This window comes from Salmo salar, chromosome 29, assembly GCF_965601325.2.
Source record: "Salmo salar chromosome 29, fSalSal1, whole genome shotgun sequence".
NCBI classification, from domain to species: domain Eukaryota; kingdom Metazoa; phylum Chordata; class Actinopteri; order Salmoniformes; family Salmonidae; genus Salmo; species Salmo salar.
The window spans coordinates 27,967,404-27,990,250 of record NC_138319.1 but is presented as its reverse complement, the minus strand read 5'-3'; the positions used below and the strand labels follow the sequence as shown (position 1 = coordinate 27,990,250).

Here is a 22,847-nt window from a genome sequence, read left to right as displayed (position 1 = left end):
GGCTGCAGGATGAAGTTGATGAAGAACTGCAGAAACATGCAGTAAAAAACGTCACGTTTTTTTGTAAAGTTCATGCAGTCGACATGTAGGCGCAAGTCGGGCAATTTTTATTCCCGGAATGCAACACATGTTGAAAGGCAGTGATCAACGATGGTCACCTACTTGACAAAAGTGATCTGCTCGAACGCGCCCATTCCCTAAGGGCCTAATTCCTCGAACTCATAAATCGACGCAATAACCCCTTTCTTATCTTTCTCGATAATATGACTCGAGATAGGCATGGCCGAATTTCTCAACACTTTAACAATGGTACGTGCACTCTTGAAACATTGTTAACACGTATTTGTCGGCTGAGGGCAGAAAGAAAACACTGTGTAATACATTTATGATACAAAGTAGTTTGTTCCTTTGCTTACAACGGGAAGCCGGTCTTTGGTCAACATGGTGTCCGGTCTGCTGTTACGGAGAATATTTCTGACCGTTGCCGAAGTCAGCAGCCGCGTTTCGCTCGGTACGAGAGGCCAATGGTTTGGTTTCACGACGTCAACAACCAGATTCAGCGAGTCCTCCTTGCCCAACCCCGGTAGGCTATAATGCTTCACGGTCACCAGTCCTCTTGAGGCCTGTCAATTTGGTTAATCAGTTGTTCAACCTGAATCCAACAAAGACCTAGTTGTTGTTGAATGTGACTGCGCTATATAAAACCGTGTAATAACTAAAATGCCTATGTGTTACCAATGTCATCATATAGCCTAAGGCACCTTTTGAGTATTATTTTAAGGGCACTCTGCATTGATACATCAATTTTGGACTTTTGAATTACTTTATATATAGCCTACCCATTGACAGTGCTTAAAATGTATGCACTATGCAGAAATCACTCCGCTATTTCGTGGTTGCTAAAATACTAATAGTTTGCCTAATTTCAGTTTGTGACAAAACAAGCAAGTATAGTAGAGCATCATTGCATGATCTAAACCTCTGAAATATATTTTCCATAACCAAAACTATTGTACAGTCGTGGCCAAAAGTTTTGCGAATGGCACAAATATTAATTTCCACAAAGTTTTCTGCTTCAGTATCTTTAGATATTTTTGTCAGGTGTTACTATGGAATACTGAAGTATAATTACAAGCATTTCATAAGTGTCAAAGGCTTTTATTGACAATTACATGAAGTTGATGCAAAGAGTCAATATTTGCTGTGTTGACCCTTCTTTTTCAAGACCTCTGCAATCCACCCTGGCATGCTGTCAATTAACTTCTGGGCCACATCCTGACTGATGGCAGCCCATTCTTACATAATCAATGCTTGGAGTTTGTCAGAATTTGTGGGGTTTTGTTTGTCCACCCGCCTCTTGCGGATTGACCACAAATTGTCAATGGGATTAAGGTCTGGGGAGTTTCCTGGCCATGGACCCAAAATATCGATGTTTTGTTCCCCGAGCCACTTAGTTATCACTTTTGCCTCATGGCAAGGTGCTCCATCATGCTGGAAAAGGCATTGTTCGTCACCAAACTGTTCCTGGATGGTTGGGAGAAGTTGTTATCAGGGGATGTGTTGGTACCATTCTTTACTCATGGCTGTGTTCTTAGGCAAAATTGTGAGTGAGCCCACTCCCTTGGCTGAGAAGCAACCCCACACATGAATGGTCTCAGGATGCTTTACTGTTGGCATGACACAGGACTGATGGTAGCGCTCACCTTGTCTTCTCCGGATAAGCTTTTTTCCAGATGGAAAGGGGATTCATCAGAGAAAATGACTTTACCCCAGTCCTCAGCAGTCCAATTCCTGTACCTTTTGCAGAATATCAGTCTGTCCCTGTTGTTTTTCCTGGAGAGAAGTGACTTCTTTGCTGCCCTTCTTGACACCAGGCCATCCTCCAAAAGTCTTCACCTCACTGTGCATGCAGATGCACGCACACCTGCCTGCTGCCATTCCTGAGCAAGCTCTGTACTGGTGGTGCCCCAATCCCGCAGCTGAATCAACTTTAGGAGACAGTCCTGGTGCTTGCTGGACTTTCTTGGGCACCCTGAAGCCTTCTTCACAACAATTGAACCACTCTCCTTGAAGTTCTTGATGATCCGATAAATGGTTGATTTAGGTACAATCTTACTGGCAGCAATATCCTTGCCTGTGAAGTCCTTTTTGTGCAAAGAAATGATGACGGCACGTGTTTTCTTGCAGGTAACCATGGCTGACAGAGGAAGAACAATGATTCCAAGCACCACCCTCCTTTTGAAGCTTCCAGTCTGTTATTCGAACTCAATCAGCATGACAGAGTGATCTCCAGCCTTGTCCTCGTCAACACTCACACCTGTGTTAACGAGAGAATCACTGACATGATGTCAGCTGGTCCTTTTGTGGCATGGCTGAAATGCATTGGAAATGTTTTTTGGGGATTCAGTTCATTTGCATGGCAAAGAGGGACTTTAATCTGATCACTCTTCATAACATTCTGGAGTATATGCAAATTGCCATCATACAAACTGAGGCAACAGACTTTGTGAAAATTAATATTTGTGTCATTCTCAACTTTTGGCCACGACTGTATATTAAGCTACTTGAAGCTGGTGTACAAAACCGAAGTAAAAGACGCAAAACCTAAACTTAAGAACGGGAAGCATAGAAATAGCGCACTTAGAACAGATCTACTGCTTCTTAGAGTAGCTTCCACTTTTCAATGTGAATTTGGTCAGGTAGCCCAAAAAGTTACATATTGCAGCTTTAATTTGAGCCACCTCTCAGTTTTGGACTGTTTCGTTCCAGAACCTATTTAATAATTTTCTATGCAGTGTAAATGTTATGATAAAAGCAATCAGAATTAATTGGAATTGCCTTCTCGTAAAATTTCCTGCCCCCTAAAAAAAAAAATGTAATGTGAATATGTAGATTTTCAGCTGCTGCCTGATTATTCTAAGAATTGATTCTGGTTGGGAGGCCTGGGTTTATGGTTTGTGGAACATTTTGAACAGAATTGTGCCGGAGGGGATGTCTGCCATTTTTACGTACTCCTAACCGACTGTGCTATTTAGTTCGTTTTTTTGCGTTGTTTGTAACTTATTTTTGTAAACTTATTTTGTACATAATGTTGCTGCTATCTTCACTTATGACCGGAAATAACTTCTGGACATCAGAACAGCAATTACTCACGAAGACGACATGAATAACATACAGCTAGTGCGGTTTTCGGTCCATTGGCAAGATGGAACAGCTGCCTCCGGTAAGACAAGTGGTGACGGTCTGGGTCTATTTGTAAATCACAGCTGGTGCACAATCTAATATTAAGGAAGTCTCAAGGTTTTGCTCGCCTGAGGTAGAGGATCTCATGATAAGCTGTAGACCACACTATTTACCAAGAGTTTTCATCTATATTTTTCGTAGCGGTCTATTTACCACCACAAACGGATGCTGGCACTAAGACGGCACTCAACGAGCTGTATAGGGCCATAAGCAAACAGGAAAATGCTCATCCAGAGGCGATGCTCCTAGTAGCCAGACTATAATGCAGGGAAACTTAAATCGGTTTTACTTAATTTCTATCAGCATGTTAAATGTGCAACCAGAAGAGAAAAAAACTCTATACCACCTTTACTCCACACACAGAGACGCGTACAAAGCTCTCCCTTGCCCTCCATTTGGCAAATCTGACCATAACTCTATCCTCCTGATTCCTGCTTACAAGCAAAAACTAAAGCAGGAAGTACCAGTGACTCGCTTAATAAGGAAGTGGTCAGAGGACGCAGATACTAATTCTGCTATGCCCTCCGACAAACCATCAAAGAGACAAAGCATCAATACAGGACTAAGATTGAATCATACTACACCAGCTCCGGTGCTCGTCGGATGTGGCAGGGCTTGCAAACTATTACGGACTACAAAGGGAAGCAAAGCTGCCCAGTGACACGAGCCTACCAGACTAGCTAAATAACTTCTATGCTCGCTTCGAGGAAAGCAACACTGAAACATGCATGAGAGCATCAGCTATTCCGGACGACTGTGTGATCACGCTCTCTGTAGCCGATGTGAGTAAGACCTTTTAAACAGGTCAACATTCACAGGGCCAGACGGATTACCAGGACTTGTACTCCGAGCATGCGCTGACCAACTGGCAAGTGTCTTCACTGACATTTTCAACCTGTCCCTGACTGAGTCTTTAATACCAACATGTTTCAAGCAGACCACCATAGTCCCTGTGCCCAAGAACACCAAGGTAACCATGAAGTGCTTTGAAAGGTTGGCTATGGCTCACATCAACACCATTATTCCAGAAACCCTAGACCCACTCCAATTTGCATACTGCCCTAACAGATCCACAGATGATGCAATCTGTATTGCACTCCATACTGCCCTTTCCCACCTGGACAAAAGGAACACCTATGTGAGAATGCTGTTCGTTGACTACAGCTCAGCGTCCAACACTATAGTGCCCTCAAAGCTCATCACTAAGCTAAGGACCCTGGGACTTAAACCTCGCTGTGCAACTGGATCCTGGACTTCCTGACGGGCTGCCCCCAGGTGGTGAGGGTAGGTAACAACACATCCGCCACACTGATCCTCAACACAGGGGCTCCCCACGGGCGCGTGCTCAGTCCCCTCCTGTGCCCCCTGTTCACCCATGACTGCATGGCCAAGCATGACTCCAACACCATTATTAAGATTGCTGATGACACAACAGTGGTAGGCCTGATCACTGACAATGATGAGACAGCCTATAGGGAGGAGGTCAGAGACCTGGCAGAGTGGTACCAGGATAACAAACTCTCCCTTAACGTGATCAAGACAAAGGAGATGATTGTGGACTTAAGGGAAAAAGGAGGTCTGAGCAAGCCCCCATTGTCACTGACGGGGCTGTAATAAAGCAGGTTGAGAGCTTCAAGTTCCTTGGTGTCCACATCACCAACAAACTATCATGGTCCAAACACACCAAGACAGTCGTGAAATGCGCATGACAATTCAGGAGACTGAAAAGATTTGACATGGGTCCTCAGATCCTCAAAAGCTTCTACAGCTGCACCATCAATAGCATCCTGATTGGTTGCATCACCACCTGGTATGGCAACTGCTCGGCCTCCGACTGCAAGGCACTACAGAGGGTAGTGCGTATGGCCCAGTACATCACTGGGGCCAAGCTTCCTGCCATCCAGGACCTCTATACCAAGTGGTGTCAGAGGAATGCCCCAAAAATTGCCAAGGACTCCCGCCACCCTAGTCATAGACTTTTCTTTCTGCTACTACACGGCAAGCGGTACCGGATCTCCAAGTCTAGATGATAAAATCTTAAAACTGCATTGTTGGTTAAGGGCTTGTAAATAACCCCCACTGTAAGGTCTACACCTAGTGTATTCGGCACATGTGACAAATAACATTTTGATTTGATGTTTGAGAACAACTCATGGCCGACTGGCCAATGTTGTGGTGAGAGATGGCAGAATTGTAATTCGTAACATCATAGAAAATGGATGATACATTGAAATAAATTTGACAAAGTTATAGAATTACTGCAGTCTGTTCAGAAAGAAATGAAACACTTCAGAATACTACACCAGGAGTAGGCTTATAACTTCGCCACAGAGGATCCTAGCTGTTGATTGTGTGTAGCCCAATCACAAGGCGTAGCCTACAGTCGGGAACTCGCTGCAAATCTTTCAGTGAACAGCATACAGCCAAAACAGGCCTTTCGCAATATTTCAAATACAATCGCAGGAAAACACAGGTTGGAAAGCAAATGGCTCCTGCTGATCAAAGGGAAGACTTTTTAATCTGGAGATTTCAGAATGTGGGGGGGGGGGGGACATGTTCCCTCCGTCCCATGTGAAAGTTTCGCCCCTGCATATACAGGTTAAAGGACTATTTTTACCCACGTAATACAGTGGTTTTGTTGTTTTCGCTAGTCTATTGTAAACACATTCACAAAAAAATGTATTTTATAACAATGTCTGAGTCTAGATATCTAGCTTTGAATGTCCTGATGTTCCCAATTGGCCATTTAAGTCAATTCCAACAACTCCCAAGATTCCCCTCTCTCTAAATAGGTGAAGTGGGCGGTGTGTGGGTTGAACCTTGTTTAACACGTAGGTGTCAAAAGGGCTTCAACCTCGTCAAATATAAAACCGGAGAGATTATTTCACAGAAAATGTTTTGTTGGAGTTTAGAGTGACGAAAAGCAGCCATGCTCTGTGCTCTCATGTCTGGTCATTGAGTGCTCTATGCCACTACGCAAAAGCGATGACATGCATTGCTTTACTATGAAGGGAATTTTTTTGGTTCCTTTACCACCAGAACTCCCCTCTCGCGCTCACTTTTTGTTCCGGCACCTCCTGATTTACAAATTTAAGCACTGCCCATTGATTGTTGAAGAATATAACTTATAAATGCCTCATGAACTTAGTCATACACCATACAACTGTCATGCCCCATCAGAACCCCAAATATAAGCTTGTTTTACTCCATTGTTTGTAATGTAGTTTTAACAGTGTCCGTTTACAATTATCACTTTCATCTCATGGTTGGTCAGTGCTAGCATCCATAACTCTGTCTATGAATTTGAGAGTGGAAACATTTATCCAGCCACATCCCTCAGCTTTTTACCAATACAGTGGCGGGGTATCTGCTTTGTGATCATTTGAACGGCAGATTTCCCCTTTTAAGGAAACTAGTTAAAGGTTATTTAATTGCAGCATTTCTGCTGTAGCCACATTGGTGACTGGTTCCATAACATGCTCCATAACATGCTCTTGTTTTCAAATGCTCACCTAGAGTAACAAAACATAATTAGAAAGTCTGATGAGTGGATTGGTTGGTTAGCCCAGATGTTAGAACTAACTGGGAAAAAAAGGTAATCAGCACTTTCCTGTAAAGTGTGTGTGTGTGTGTGTGTGTGTGTGAATGGATCTGCTGCCATGCAGTTTGTGATTGGGCCTGGTTCAAGTGATTCATTCATAGGCTTATTCATACTTTTCAACTATAGACTGTGTTTGGGGGTCCAGCACTATAGTCAACCAGTGTATCACAGCCTGCCTCTCATCCCCTATTAGTAAACCTCTGTCCTGAACAGTTTAGTTTCACTGAATTCCATCAGTAGGATCCTTTTGGCTGAAATTGTTCCTGGTTTACGACTCTTTCTTTCAAGCAATGGATGGTGAGTCCAGGTTTATCAAGGTTTTAACAACAGACAACAATGTATATTGATGGGACAGGGGATATGATTATGGAATGGCAGTGAACCCATTATAGTGGTGTGTGTGTGTGTGTGTGTGTGGCTCGCCTCAGATTCGGTGGTGAGCTACAAGCAGCTGAAGAACATGTTGTCCACTCACAACGTCCAGCTGTTTGATGTCCGCAACCAAGATGAGTTCATGGCTGGACGCATCCCGGACTCTGTAAACATCCCATGTGAGTAGACTACACAAATCATGGTGTATATTAACCTATCAAAAGTGTGTGTTTTTATGTGTACTGTATCTGTATCTGTGCATGCGCGCAATCTCTCTACTAATGTTCAGCGTGTATGTGTGTGTCTGTCAGTGGGCCAGCTAGAGGAATCTCTAAAGCTGTCACCAGAGCACTTCCAGCTGCAGTTCGAGGTGAAGGCTCCTGGGAAAGATGATGACAACATTGTGTTCCACTGCCAGAAGGGCCGGAGGAGCGCCGAAGCTCTAGCCATCGCCCGACAACTGGGCTTCAACAGGTATAACACACTTTAACTCACCTGGGATACCTTATTAGGGTACATTAGTGTGGACATACAGTATTCTCATATACACATACTGGAAGACACCTGAAAGATCTCTCGCTCCTCCCCCCCTCTCTCTCCTCCCCTTCTCTCTCCTAGGGCTCGGCACTACCAGGGGGGGTACAGTGATTGGGCCGCGCATGAGGGAAAGTGAGTCACTTTACATCCATAACATGAAGCCTGTATCGGAGTTCTAATCCAGCCCTATAACTCCTCTAGTCTGAGTACTGCACCAGAAAAGACCCAAGACCCACATCGAAACACACGTCTACACAGGAATTGTATTTAGAGGACTCAAGTTTTCAGTTACTGTTCCTGACTGATTGACCTCAGTTATCTATGACAACTAACTAACTTGGAATGGGTTGTTCTGCATCCTTATTTCCTACCTCATTTGGCTGAAAGACTGATGTGAAATGTAAAAGGCAAGATCATAAACTGAGAGACTTCATCAATAAAGTCAATATTTAGGATTTATATGGTTGTATTAATGTTTATTTTATGCAGAATTTTTACACTTGACAAATTAACAATAAACAATGACGTACACTACCAGTCAAAAGTTTGGGCACAACTACTCATTCAAGGGTTTTTCTTAATTTTTTACTATTTTCTACATTGTAGAATAATAGTGAAGACATCAAAACTATGAAATGACACATATGGAATCATGTAGTAACCAAGAAGTGTTAAACACATCAAAATATATTTTAGATTCTTCAAAGTAGCCACCCTTTGCCTTGATGACAGCTTTGCACACTCTTGGCATTCTCTCAAACAGCTTCACCTGGAATGCTTTTCCAACAGTCTTGAAGGAGTTCCCACACATGCTGAGCACTTGTTGGCTGCTTTTCCTTCACTCTACAGTCATACTCATCCCAAACCATCTCAATTGGGTTGAGGTTGGGGGATTGTGGCGGCCAGGTCATCTGATGCAGCACTCCGTCACTCTCCTTCTTGGTAAAATAGCCCTTACACAGCCTGGAGGTGTGTTGGATCATTGTTCTGTTGAAAAACAAATGATAGTCCCACTAAACACAAACCAGATGGGATGGCGTATCGCTGCAGAATGCTGTGGTTTGCCTTGAATTCTAAATAAATCACTGACAGTGTCACCAGCAAAGCACCCCCACACCATCAAACCTCCTCCATGCTTCACGGTGGGAACCACACATGCGGAGATCATCCGTTCACCTTCTCTACAGCTCACAAAGACATCGGTTGGAACCAAAAATCTCAAATTTGGACTCATCAGACCAAAGGACAGATTTCCACCGGTCTAATGTCCATTGCTCGTGTTTCTTGGCGCAAAAGCAAGTCTCTTCTTCTTATTGGTGTCCTTTTAGTAGTGGTTTCTTTGCAGCAATTCGACCATGAAGGCCTGATTCACGCAGTCTCCTCTGAACAGTTGATGTTGAGATGTGTCTGTTACTTGAACTCTGTGAAGCATTTATTTGGGCTGCAATTTCTGAGGCTGGTAGCTCTAATGAACGTATCCTCTGCAGCAGAGGTAACTCTGGGTCATCCTTTCCTGTGATGGTCCTCATGAGAGACCGTTTCTTCATCAGCGCTTGAGAGTTTTTGCGACTGCACTTGAAGAAACTTGAAAAGTTGACATTTTCCGTATTGAGTGATCTTCATGTCTTAAAGTAATGATGGACTGTCGTTTCTCTTTGCTTATTTGAGCTGTTCTTGCCATAATATGGAGTTGGTCTTTTACCAAATAGGGATATCTTCTGTATACCACCCCTACCTTGGCACAACACAACTGATTGGCTCAAACGCATTAAGAAGGAAAGAAATTCCACAACTTAACTTTAAACAAGGCACACCTGTTAATTGAAATGCATTCCAGGTGAGTACCTCAAGAATCTGGTTGAGAGAATGCCAAGAGAGTGCAAAGCTGTCATCAAGGCAAAAGGTGGCTACTTTTTGAAAAATCTCAAATATTTAATATTTTGTTTTAACACCTTTTTTTGGGTTACTACATGATTCCATATGTGTTTCATAGTTTTGATGTTTTCACTATTATTCTACAATGTAGGAAATAGTAAAAATAAAGAACCCTTGAATGAGTAGCTAGCTGTGTTCAAACTTTTGACTGGTACAGTAGGTGTGCACCTCTGTTATCAAAACAATAGTGAAAGTTTACAATTCAACTGTTCAGCCATAAGATGGCAGCAGTGTTATGTACCCCATAGCTTTAACATCTCCACTGATAACCATGCTCTTCTTAGTCAATTATATTGTTGTTTATGATGGTCCCCTGAGCGTTCACGGCCATTGATGCTGTTCAAACCTGCATTATGCTGACAGGGATGCAGCTTGTGAATAACAGCCAGACTTCTCAACAGCTGTCAAACACAGGGTCAGCTCATGGTCTCTGCATCACCCATTCAGTAGGAAAGCTGCTCCCAGCTCTGTCTCTCTCCCTTTTTTTTCTTCTCTCTCTGTCATTTCTCTTTTCTCTCTTTCTTTTCTCTCGCTGTTTTTCTTTCTCTCCCTCATCTCATTATGTGTCTGCCGGTCAATGTCAGTACAGTAGACAGTGTGATCCCCCTCCCTCTTGTAATGTTTACTAACCACTGCTGATTTTTACTGGGGGGAGGAACATAAATACATATACTACTTAACTAAAACAATAATTGTCCGCCTCCCGGTTCAGCTGTCAGCGATTTGATCATTAAATGTATCAGGACATAGTAAACATTACAAACTACACTGCAGATTTTTACTGTGGGGAGGAACATGGCGTATAGGGGGGACATAATCCCACCATTTGAAGGACGTGATAGTAGTCTCTCCCAGCTGGAAGGGAGTCAGGATAGATGCTGGCCTTGGTGACATGAAGTTGTTCTCCCTCCGCTCCGACTTACTGTTGATTGAGCCTTTCATTCCCACAGTCTCCTGCTAGTCTGCTCTAATGCTGGCTGACACTGAGCAGCTGCGATAGTCCACAGTTCTGCAGAGATTCTATAAAGCAGAGGGAGCAAAACCCTATCCACGCTATCATCCAGAAGGCGAGGTCAGTACAGGTGCATCAAAGCCGGGACCGAGAGACTGAAAAATAGCTTCTATCTCAAGGCCATCAGACTGTTAAATAGCCATTACTAGCCGGCTACCACCCGGTTACTCAACCCTGCACCTTAGAGGCTGCTACCCTATAGACATGGAATCACTGGTCACTTTAATAATGTTTACGTACTACTTTACTCATTTCATATGTATATACTGTGTCCCATTCTACCGTATTTTAGTCATTGCCACTCTGACATTGCTTGTCCTAATATATTTATATATTTCTTAATTCCATTATTTTACTTTTGTGTGTGTGTATTATTGTGAATTGTTAGATATTACTGCACTGTTGGAGCTAGGAACACAAGCATTTCGCTACACCCACAATAACATCTGCTAAATATGTGTGTGACAATCAAATTTGATTTGAAAACCATGTTGGAGAAGATTCTTTCTCTCTACCTCTCTCTCGCTGCTTTGGGGGCTGATAGTCTACAGTACATGTATCAAGTGTGGATCTGGCTCTAGACGCTAAAATGTATTTTCCAATTCTCTTTTCTCTTTCCTTGGCTCCTGTCTTTCTCGTCTCACCTCCCACTCATAGACCACTGGTGTGCGGAATACAGCATAATTCATCATCAGGACAAAAGGCCTCTGAAAATATAATTAGATGCTGTCAATCTTTCTCATACCCATTCATTTAGGGTTGAAGCCTGCTCATTTCCTCTAATACATAGTGATGGTGTGTAATAAGGGGGGGGAAAAAGATTCATCATTTACTGCATGAGGCTGCAGGAAGTAGGGTGCTGAGGGTGCAGAAAAATTCAAATAAACATTTAAATTATTTTTTTTAGAAGAAAAATAAATCACAAGCAATGCACTAGGCCTTTATCAGTCTTGAATTAGCGGACAAAAAATGATCAACTATTTGCTCTAGAGTTATACTGACGCTGCATACCCTGTTCTGCATGTCCTGAAAAGACCTTGAGCTTTTCAGGTTGGCTACTTCTCTCTTGTGTTTCTAACAGAACACACACCTCACACAGACAGAACATTTTGCTAGAAGGTTCTGGTAACTTTTGTTTCAGTCAGTTCTAACAATTAGGCTAACCCAATAATCCACTCATGTTTTTCATGCCTGTATGGAAGACTGATGTGGATGCACCTTAGTAGCGATGCACAGGAACAAATTGATGTCAATCCTCAAGGACGCATTGCGCTTAATTAATGCACAAGTGTCAATGTGACGTTCTACTGTAAATAAACTCATCAACTTGTCGTTTGTTGGGAGTTGAGGTTACTAGTCAGCTAAAGCTTCATCCTCTTATGAATAGGATTCCCACTCCTCCCCTTTAGGGACAGATCAAAATGTACTGGGGAGGCTGGTACAACTCAAGGTGTCATTTAAAAAATGAACCGCCCCCTCCCCAAATTGAACACCCTCCCCCCTCATGGTGGTCCCGTGTGGCTCAGCTGGTAGAGCATGGTGTTTGCAACACCAGGGTTGTGGGTTCGATTCCCACGGGGACCAGTACGGAGAAAAAATGTATGCTCTGGATAAGAGCGTCTGCTAAATGACTTAAATGTAAATAGAATTAACCAAAAATAATGTTTACGACCACAAATAATAACTGTAGCGACCCTGTGTTTATAAATGTGTATATCTTCTTTCTCTCTTCAGCATGCTTTTGTGGCACAGCCAATGCCACGCAGGGCTACGGGCCAGAAGGTTGAGGGTTTGCCGACCACCACCAAAGAGCTCACTCTCACTGCAGGTTTATTACACTACGATCAGAGCCGGTTGCAGACAATGATCAGCTAGGGGGAAATCAGATTTTCAACATTTTTGATGCCATATTTATAATTGTGTAAAATATATGCAACAAATTTTCCACCAACAGATTTCTGAGCCAATGTACCACAAAACCAATAAACAAAGCATACCAACTTCGGGCACTTCAATATCATGGTTTGTGTTTTCAACAGCACAATAAGTCGTCTGTCAATCTGGACTAACAGAAAATACATCCCTCCCTACCTTGTAGGCTTACCCAGTATAGAAGGCTTGGCTTGACAATCTCTCAATGTCATTCAACTTTTTGGTGTTTTGTTACAGATGTCTCTTTCCATTCATCAATTGGCCGCTGCACAGTTTGGATTGATTGATTGATTGATTTTATTTGTCAGTAAAAAAAAAATACATATTTTTTAAGTGGCAGAGATTGCACAATAAAGTCTGGGACTTATTTCCATTGTGGTCCCTATTCTTTTACATAAATACATATACAATTACATAGATAGAGACAAAAAGATGCTCAACCTCCAGATGAGTATGAGGGGGGAGTTTAAGTATAATTCTTACAAGCTTTTTTGTCTGGTAGCTTATCCTTAACCATGATGAGCAGGCATAATCAACGTGACAGTGGACTAGCACACTTGCTTGGTGTGTCTATAGCTAGGTTTCCATCCAATTGGCGACAGATTTTAATGTGGATATTCTAAAATCTTCATAAAAACAATATGCCATTTCAGAGTGTACTTTAGGAAAAGTTGGTGCCGGACAACATGACAGGGAAGATTTTAATTTACCAGACATTTGAGAAATTTTATGGCCATCCATATGCATTCAGATTCAACCTGGCGCAGCCAGCTTTATTAATAAAAGATGGATGTTGGCCAAATGAGCCACATTTACGTGTCCTTAAAGACCCTATAACAAATGATAAAAACAATATTCCTTGTGTTTCAATGTGTAATATATGCAAAACTTTAAAGCCTATTTTTATTTTTATTTTTTGGTTACTTACCTAAAACAATAATTGTCCACCTCACGGTTCAGCTGTCAGTGATTTGAGTACTAAATGTATCAGGACATTACATGCCAGGGCCTATAGGTTTAGGTGTCCACCACAGGAGGTTGGTGGCACCTTAATTGGGGAGGACAGGCTCATGGTAAGGGCTGGAGTGGAATAGATGGAATGGTATCAAATACATCAAACACATGGTTTGATGCCATTCCATTCACTCTGTTCCAGACATTATTATGAGCTGTTCTCCTCTCAGCATCCGCCACTGGTGTCCACTGTGTGATATTCCTGTTATATATTGATTTTATATATATATATATATATATATATATATATATATCCTATATAAAGGAAGAGCAGCTTAGGCCTAACCCCAGAGAGAGAGAGAGAGATGCTGGTGGCATGCTACAATGCCAATAGGCATTTCTTTATGTCAGACGGCTACTAAGTCTGCTATATAGATGAAGACGTACAGAAGGAGGGTAATTGGTTAATTTTCCATCTGACTATTTTGTATAAAGATAACCATTATTGTTAGATTATAGGAGTAACTCTGGTAGGTCTGAAACAGTCTTCCTCAGCTCAAGTTCAACTGTCAGTCAGTTGAACTGTGCACTGCCTTCTTATCATAGGCCTACAGTAGCCAAAGCTTAATAATAGCCATACCAAACCTTCACAAATGCTTCTTAACTTTTTTTTAGGATATATCAAAAGTAAGCCAAGCCATTGTTTATTGGGAAAATATGAGCAGAAGAGCAAATGTAAACTAGGGGAAAAACTCCCGCTTTGCAAGCGCCATGCTCTACCAAGTGAGCCCTACCGGACATTTGCTCTTTAATGGCACCCGCACCAACAGTCACGGGCGCAATAAATGCCCCCCCCCCCCCCCCCCCAAAAAAAAAAACCGGTTGTCAATAATTGGATGTTTCGACCTGCAAGCTGATGTAAACTAAGCTGTCATGCATTTTTCCATCGACTACTACACGGGCGTTTGACTAATGTTTATGAATGTACTTTAGGCCCCCATAGGGCACTGTTCATTTTATGATTTGTTTTCTTCAATCCCAATAGCCTAATTAGCGTCACCAATATAACTGTATTACATTAAGAAAACGTATATAGGCCTAAATAGTACATTTGCTTTAACATGACTTGTATGACCAGGTAGATGAACAACCACCACCATTAGTCTACTAATCACACTTTAAGCTCATTTTCATGGAGCCTAGTTGGCTACATCACGTTCCGAGATGCAGTCTCGTGCGCAACTCAATAGATCAGATCAAAGGGGACACGTGAACCAGTGGCTTTGCTAGAATAACTCAAGGGACAAATAGTAAATCGGAGTGGGTGAGTATTTATAGTCTTGTGCATTAATGAGGCTCCGTCTCTGGGCTCTCTGACTCAAAGCGCGCGGAGAATGGGCGCCTCACAGCTCTGGGTACGGTTGGAGTGCATAAAAACAGACCGGACAACTTTTACCTTACAACCGACAGATTCCGCGATGGCACCTCGTGCATTCTGCGTTGGAAAAGCCTAACAGGTAGGACTGTCTGTTTTTGGCGCACACATAATACAGGTTTAGATTCATGTTGGGACTGTTATGGTCACCTGCCAAGTCTCGTTCTGATGCGTTTAAACGTTTTACATCAAGGATTTATTTTGGTGTTTGTTTATTCTAGCCCAGCCTACTTGATGCATGACTTCCAATGATTTTTTTTACTTTATGCCGACTATTACCAATTTTCATTATATGTGTTCCATTTGGGTATATCATTTGGGCATGCATGTTGGCTTGATATACTCCGCACACGTGATTGTGGTTTAGGTATCAGGGACTGACCCCTATTCAACGTCTATTCCACGTTGGTTCAACGTAATTCCTTGAAATTACGTGAAAACAACGTTGATTCAACCAGTGTGTGCCCAGTGGTTCACGAGAGGCGTATCGAAGGAGGCGTATCGAAGGTGTCGTCTACCTTTCGCGCAAAATGGAACGGATTTTCTCATTCACAAAAGTTGAAGGAAAGGCAGCGTGACAACATTTCAATTGGCATAATATGTATATTAACTTTAATATGTTAGAATGAATTTCTCCGAATTGTGCATATTTCTAACAGGCATGAGGATGTCTTAACAACAGGGAAAATTGTTCAGATAAACACACATTACTTCCAGAACTGCAGGTGAGAGATAGCATCCCCAAATTTGTACAGTCAAACTGATTTGATAATTGCACATTTTCAGTGATACTGACTGATTAGGAGTCAATCATTGTGATATAGGCTATTAGAATAACTTGTAACACCTTTATTTTTGATGACCAGATTACATATGTCTATTAGCAATGTATTCTTGGATAAATGATTTTGATTCCTACTGCTCTGTAAGTCCAGTTATTTTTCTCAGGTCAAACCCTTTATGTAAAGTGTGTTTGCAGTGTGTGTGGGCTGTCTGATGGAGGTCGGTGTTATTGCTACACGTCCAAGTACATTGGCACCATAAGCACAACCTGAGCCAACAACAGGACAAACATGCACTGCTCTGTTCCCAAGCGTGTGTGTGTGCGTGCGTGAATCCAGGGGTGTGTGTGCATGTGTGTGAAAGAGACACATACACTCTGCCAAAATATGTCTTTCTTTTTCTCTGTCTCGAACACACGCAGACCCACGCTGCATTGCTGTATTGTCGTTCCACATTTCCCATGATAGAGGTGTTTATTATCAGAGAACAGGAAGTGTGCAGCCCCAGTCACCATGAGCACTCTGAGTCACCATGTCTACATGCTGATGGAAGATCTCCCTCCCGGTAGACTGGTTGGGTCTGTTATATCTCAGTACATGATCAGGGACTAGACCATAGACATAATTAAGTGATAATGCCAGAGAAGCCGGTGTTTGGAGGATATATTGGCATGGGTGTTGTTCATCGAGGGCCGGCAAAACGTGCCAAAATATCCTCTAAACACCGGCTTCGAGGGTGCTTAATACAGCTGTAGAGAGTAGCATACGCAAATATGAGTCTAGAACAGCAAGGCTAGTTTGGTGGGGATGGGGAGTAGTGGGAGCTCTGTGGGACTACAAAACTTGAGGAGAAGAGGGAAGGGAGAGAAGGGAAGAGGAGGGGAGGTGAAAGGAGGGGAGAAGAGGGGAGGAGGAAATAATACGAGGGGAGGGGAGGAAAGAATACGAGGGGAGGGGAGGAAAGAATACGAGGGGAGGGGAGGAAAGAATACGAGGGGAGGGAAGAGGAGGGGAGATAAGAATCCGCGGGAGGGGAGAGGAGGGGAGATAAGAATCTGAGGGAGGGGAGAGGAGGGGAGATAAGAATCTGAGGGAGGGGAGAGGAGGGGAGATAAGAATCCGCGGGAGGGGAGAGGAGGGGAGATAAGAATCCGCGGGAGGGGAGAGGAGGGGAGATAAGAATCCGCGGGAGGGGAGAGGAGGGGAGATAAGAATCTGAGGGAGGGGAGAGGAGGGGAGATAAGAATCCGAGGGGAGAGGAGGGAGGAATACGAGGGGAAAGGAGGAAGGAATATGAGGGGAGAGGAGGGGTGAAGAGGCATCACCAGGAAGGAGACAAGTTGTAAGTTTCCAACTTCCAATCCACTCCCTTCCTTTTGCCCTTGTGCACACCCCCTGCTGATCTGAAAGGTCTGGATAGGTTAAATGAATATAGCCGAAAGGTTTTTATAGGTTAACTTAATCTACCTACCACAGGGCCAGGTACAACAAAGGTACTTCATGCTTGGAGTGTGGATTTGGACTGCACGGGTGTAGGCATTACCATTTTGCTGAGAGAGAGAGAGCGAGAGAGAGAGAGAGAGAGACAACGCAATCTAGGGAGTGATTAGCTCTCTCTGATGGCGAGGATTTACCGTAACAGGCCAAAGGCAATAAGACATGACTGTTTGAGATGAGTGGGAAATCGTCATTTTTTTAATTAAAAAGTGAATAGTTTCAATAAGATGAGATTGATGATGGTGCCAACCGACTATGTCTGCTGCAGTGGTCCAGCAGAAAACAATAACTTAACCTCTTAACCTCTACCAGCCTTCATTAAATACACATCTTTGACATTAAGCTGTGATACTGCCGGAAATATAAAGTGAATAACGACAGTAACGTTTTATTGTAAAGACTGAGAACTCATTTATTTTGTCATTAAGACGGTAAAATTTGTGCTGGGAGTCTGAGATTACGTCCCTCCGTCTCCAGCCCTCTGACCATGGCCTGTCAGTCTCTGGAGGATATTGTGTTTTGTGTTTGCTGCGATGGCCTCATTGTGTAGGTGACACTATCATATGTGATGGCTTTATATCAGATGTGAGAGGGATAGTGTGTTCTGAATGGGGAATGGTTGCCATATATTTGTGCAGGGTGGCATTTTTTGAGATGGAGGCAGCTCTGCAGAGTGAGCACTAGCTGGCACAGCCACAAAGTCATAAAATCTCATTTTAAACCAAACCCTAATCACACTGCTAACCCTAATGCCTAACCTTAAATTAAGCACATTTTTAAGATCTAGCCAATTTTGGCTTTGCAGCTGGCCCATTTAGTGGAAATCGCTCAGTTCTGCCTCCAGGACAAGACTTATGACAACAAACGTCAACCTTATGTGTATTCAATATTGTATATACACTCAGTGGCCACTTTATCAGGTCCACTCCTTTGCCTCCAGAACAGCCTGAATTGTTCAGGGCATGGAAACGTTGCTCAGTTGGTATCAAGGGAACTAATGTGTGCCAGGAAAACATTCCCCACACCATTACACTTCGCCACCAGCCTGTACTGTTGACACCAGGTAAGATGGGGCCAAGGACTCATGCTGCTTGCACCAAATCCTGACTCAGCATGATGCAACAGGAACTAGGATTCGTTGGACCAGGGGATGTTTTTACACTCCTCAATTGTCCAGTGTTGGTGATCGTGTGCTCACTGGAGACACTTCTTTTAGTTTTTAGCTGATAGTAGTGGAACCCGGTGTGGTCGTCTGCTGCAGTAGGACTGATGAGTTGTGTGTTCTGAGATGCCGTTCTGCGCCATTATTTGTCTGTTTGTGGCCCGCCTGTTAGCTTGTCCGATTCATTCCATTCTCCTTCAACCTCTCTCATCAACGAGCCCACAGGACTGCTACTGGCTGGATGTTTTTTGTTTGTCGCACCATTCTCAGGAAACCCTAGACACTGTTGTGCGTGAAAAGCCCAGGAGGGCCGCAGTTTCTCAGATACTGGATCTGGCGCGCCTGGCACCGACGATCATACCATGCTCAAAGTCGCTTAGGTCACCTGTTTTGCCCATTCTAACGTTCAGTCAAACAGTAACTGAATTCCTTGATGCCTGTCTGCCTGCTTTATATAGCAAGCCACGGCTACGTCTGTAGGAACAACCCTTTTCGTGAACGGGGTGGTGTACCTAATAAACTGGCCACTGAGGGTAGATCTTGATCATGTCGATGTATCAGATTAGATGGTGATGTGACTCAGGGCTTCCCTATGGGGAGTACATCTCATATGACGTGTATGGATCTTTCTCTTAGTGGTTGTAATGGGATCAGCTCCATCCCTGTCCCTCTCTCCTATACAGGTCTCTCACCCAGCCCCTCTCCCATGTCACCGAGACGTCTCCATGGCGATGTTTAGCGTCTCTGAACAATTCTTCTGGAATGACTCGGAAGGGCTTCGGGAAGACCTCCTCCATGGGAATTCCTCTGGTGGTTGGGAGGTGGATACGGAGCATAACTACTACGCCATGCTGTACTCCCTACTCATCCTGGCCATCGTGTTTGGCAACGTGCTGGTGTGTCTGGCTGTGGTGCGGGAGAGGTCCCTCCAGACCACCACCAACTACCTGGTGGTGAGCCTGGCTGTAGCTGACCTGCTGGTGGCCTCGCTGGTCATGCCCTGGGCTGTCTACCTGGAGGTGAGGGTCCACCTGGGTTGGTTGGGGGAGGGAGGGAGGGAGCTGAGCGTCACATAGGGTGTTTGACTGGACCCCATAAGGAGAGGAAGGGTGCATGTGGATGGGTGTGATTGTGTGTGTTCCCATCTAAGACCAGGAGATCCAGCAGTCAGGCGATGCAGCTCAGAACACATCTCTGTCAGACAGTTGTTACCACGTATTATAGGGCCTAAGGGAAGGCCTGTCTGAGCTGCACTATCTGCTGATCTGGCTGATGCGGGCTGGAACTGGGGGTGTGTAATTGTCCTTGTGGAGGGTGTGAATGTGAGGGCATAATTGAACTGTGTGTGAGTTTTTTTGTCGGTCATGTTGTATTGTGGAGGGGAGAGAGACAGAGAGAGAGAATCATATATTTGATGTTGTGTGTGTTTATGAATGATGATGATTGATATTGATGATGAAGCTGTGTGAATGTGTGTCATGTGACCCTGTGTTTCCTGTCCAGGTGGTCGGAGGGGCGTGGCTCTTCAGCAGGATGTACTGTAACGTCTTTGTCACCCTGGACGTGATGATGTGTACCGCCAGCATTCTCAACCTGTGTGCCATCAGTATCGACAGGTAAGGGGCTAGTTGTGTGTCTGTGTGTTTGTTTGTGAGTGTGTGTGTAAGAGAGTGTGTGTGCATGTTTTGAGTTATTTTTTGTTGTTTTGAAAGTGTGTTGAAATGGACATATACAGTAGGAGTGAGGTGTGTGTGCCTTAAATATTTGATTATAAACTCTCTCACGAGAAACATTGCATTCATAAAACTTTGCTGGCTCTGATCACCTTGTTATGTGCGTTTGCTGTATGGAGGTGCCAGTACCCTCTAGGTTAGCGTGCTGTATGGAGGTGCCTGTACCCTCTAGGTTAGCGTGCTGTATGGGTGCCTGTACCCTCTAGGTTAGCGTGCTGTATGGAGGTGCCAGTACCCTCTAGGTTAGCGTGCTGTATGGGTGCCTGTACCCTCTAGGTTAGCGTGCTGTATGGAGGTGCCAGTACCCTCTAGGTTAGCGTGCTGTATGGAGGTGCCAGTACCCTCTAGGTTAGCGTGCTGTATGGAGGTGCCTGTACCCTCTAGGTTAGCGTGCTGTATGGAGGTGCCAGTACCCTCTAGGTTAGCGTGCTGTATGGAGGTGCCAGTACCCTCTAGGTTAGCGTGCTGTATGGAGGTGCCTGTACCCTCTAGGTTAGCGTGCTGTATGGGTGCCAGTACCCTCTAGGTTAGCGTGCTGTATGGAGGTGCCAGTACCCTCTAGGTTAGCGTGCTGTATGGAGGTGCCAGTACCCTCTAGGTTAGCGTGCTGTATGGAGGTGCCAGTACCCTCTAGGTTAGCGTGCTGTATGGAGGTGCCAGTACCCTCTAGGTTAGCGTGCTGTATGGAGGTGCCAGTACCCTCTAGGTTAGCGTGCTGTATGGAGGTGCCTGTACCCTCTAGGTTAGCGTGCTGTATGGAGGTGCCAGTACCCTCTAGGTTAGCGTGCTGTATGGAGGTGCCAGTACCCTCTAGGTTAGCGTGCTGTATGGAGGTGCCTGTACCCTCTAGGTTAGCGTGCTGTATGGGTGCCAGTACCCTCTAGGTTAGCGTGCTGTATGGAGGTGCCAGTACCCTCTAGGTTAGCGTGCTGTATGGAGGTGCCAGTACCCTCTAGGTTAGCGTGCTGTATGGAGGTGCCTGTACCCTCTAGGTTAGCGTGCTGTATGGAGGTGCCAGTACCCTCTAGGTTAGCGTGCTGTATGGAGGTGCCTGTACCCTCTAGGTTAGCGTGCTGTATGGAGGTGCCAGTACCCTCTAGGTTAGCGTGCTGTATGGAGGTGCCTGTACCCTCTAGGTTAGCGTGCTGTATGGAGGTGCCAGTACCCTCTAGGTTAGCGTGCTGTATGGAGGTGCCTGTACCCTCTAGGTTAGCGTGCTGTATGGGTGCCTGTACCCTCTAGGTTAGCGTGCTGTATGGAGGTGCCTGTACCCTCTAGGTTAGCGTGCTGTATGGAGGTGCCAGTACCCTCTAGGTTAGCGTGCTGTATGGAGGTGCCAGTACCCTCTAGGTTAGCGTGCTGTATGGAGGTGCCTGTACCCTCTAGGTTAGCGTGCTGTATGGGTGCCAGTACCCTCTAGGTTAGCGTGCTGTATGGAGGTGCCAGTACCCTCTAGGTTAGCGTGCTGTATGGAGGTGCCTGTACCCTCTAGGTTAGCGTGCTGTATGGAGGTGCCAGTACCCTCTAGGTTAGCGTGCTGTATGGAGGTGCCAGTACCCTCTAGGTTAGCGTGCTGTATGGAGGTGCCAGTACCCTCTAGGTTAGCGTGCTGTATGGAGGTGCCTGTACCCTCTAGGTTAGCGTGCTGTATGGAGGTGCCTGTACCCTCTAGGTTAGCGTGCTGTATGGGTGCCTGTACCCTCTAGGTTAGCGTGCTGTATGGAGGTGCCAGTACCCTCTAGGTTAGCGTGCTGTATGGGTGCCTGTACCCTCTAGGTTAGCGTGCTGTATGGAGGTGCCAGTACCCTCTAGGTTAGCGTGCTGTATGGAGGTGCCAGTACCCTCTAGGTTAGCGTGCAGTATGGAGGTGCCAGTACCCTCTAGGTTAGCGTGCTGTATGGGTGCCTGTACCCTCTAGGTTAGCGTGCTGTATGGAGGTGCCTGTACCCTCTAGGTTAGCGTGCTGTATGGGTGCCTGTACCCTCTAGGTTAGCGTGCTGTATGGAGGTGCCTGTACCCTCTAGGTTAGCGTGCTGTATGGAGGTGCCTGTACCCTCTAGGTTAGCGTGCTGTATGGAGGTGCCAGTACCCTCTAGGTTAGCGTGCTGTATGGAGGTGCCTGTACCCTCTAGGTTAGCGTGCTGTATGGAGGTGCCTGTACCCTCTAGGTTAGCGTGCTGTATGGAGGTGCCAGTACCCTCTAGGTTAGCGTGCTGTATGGAGGTGCCAGTACCCTGTAGGTTAGCGTGCTGTATGGAGGTGCCAGTACCCTCTAGGTTAGCGTGCTGTATGGAGGTGCCAGTACCCTCTAGGTTAGCGTGCTGTATGGAGGTGCCAGTACCCTCTAGGTTAGCGTGCTGTATGGAGGTGCCAGTACCCTCTAGGTTAGCGTGCTGTATGGAGGTGCCAGTACCCTCTAGGTTAGCGTGCTGTATGGAGGTGCCTGTACCCTCTAGGTTAGCGTGCTGTATGGAGGTGCCTGTACCCTCTAGGTTAGCGTGCTGTATGGAGGTGCCTGTACCCTCTAGGTTAGCGTGCTGTATGGGTGCCTGTACCCTCTAGGTTAGCGTGCTGTATGGGTGCCTGTACCCTCTAGGTTAGCGTGCTGTATGGAGGTGCCTGTACCCTCTAGGTTAGCGTGCTGTATGGAGG

The 22,847-nt window shown here is 44.9% G+C and overlaps 2 protein-coding genes across 5 annotated transcripts in view; both read left to right on the top strand.

Moving 5' to 3' along the window:
• The first annotated feature begins 208 nt into the window (after positions 1-208).
• Positions 209-12,999, top strand: si:ch211-161h7.8 (thiosulfate sulfurtransferase KAT). 4 transcript variants are annotated; one of them, XM_045710496.2, is made up of 5 exons: positions 209-309; positions 7,273-7,395; positions 7,528-7,690; positions 7,835-7,885; positions 12,435-12,999. In XM_045710496.2, exons 1-5 carry the CDS (start codon positions 264-266, stop codon positions 12,565-12,567), a joined length of 516 nt encoding a protein of 171 aa, XP_045566452.2. In that variant the 5' UTR covers positions 209-263; the 3' UTR covers positions 12,568-12,999.
• Positions 13,000-14,645: 1,646 nt separating this feature from the next.
• The window catches only part of LOC106590468 (D(3) dopamine receptor), a 59,022-nt gene continuing 50,820 nt past the window's right edge, over positions 14,646-22,847 (top strand). The window contains exons 1-3 of the mRNA XM_082970766.1: positions 14,646-15,103; positions 19,146-19,481; positions 19,966-20,078. Coding sequence (XP_082826892.1) covers positions 19,188-19,481; positions 19,966-20,078 — 407 coding nt within the window. The 5' untranslated portion in view covers positions 14,646-15,103; positions 19,146-19,187. The remainder of the gene's footprint in view (positions 15,104-19,145; positions 19,482-19,965; positions 20,079-22,847) is intronic.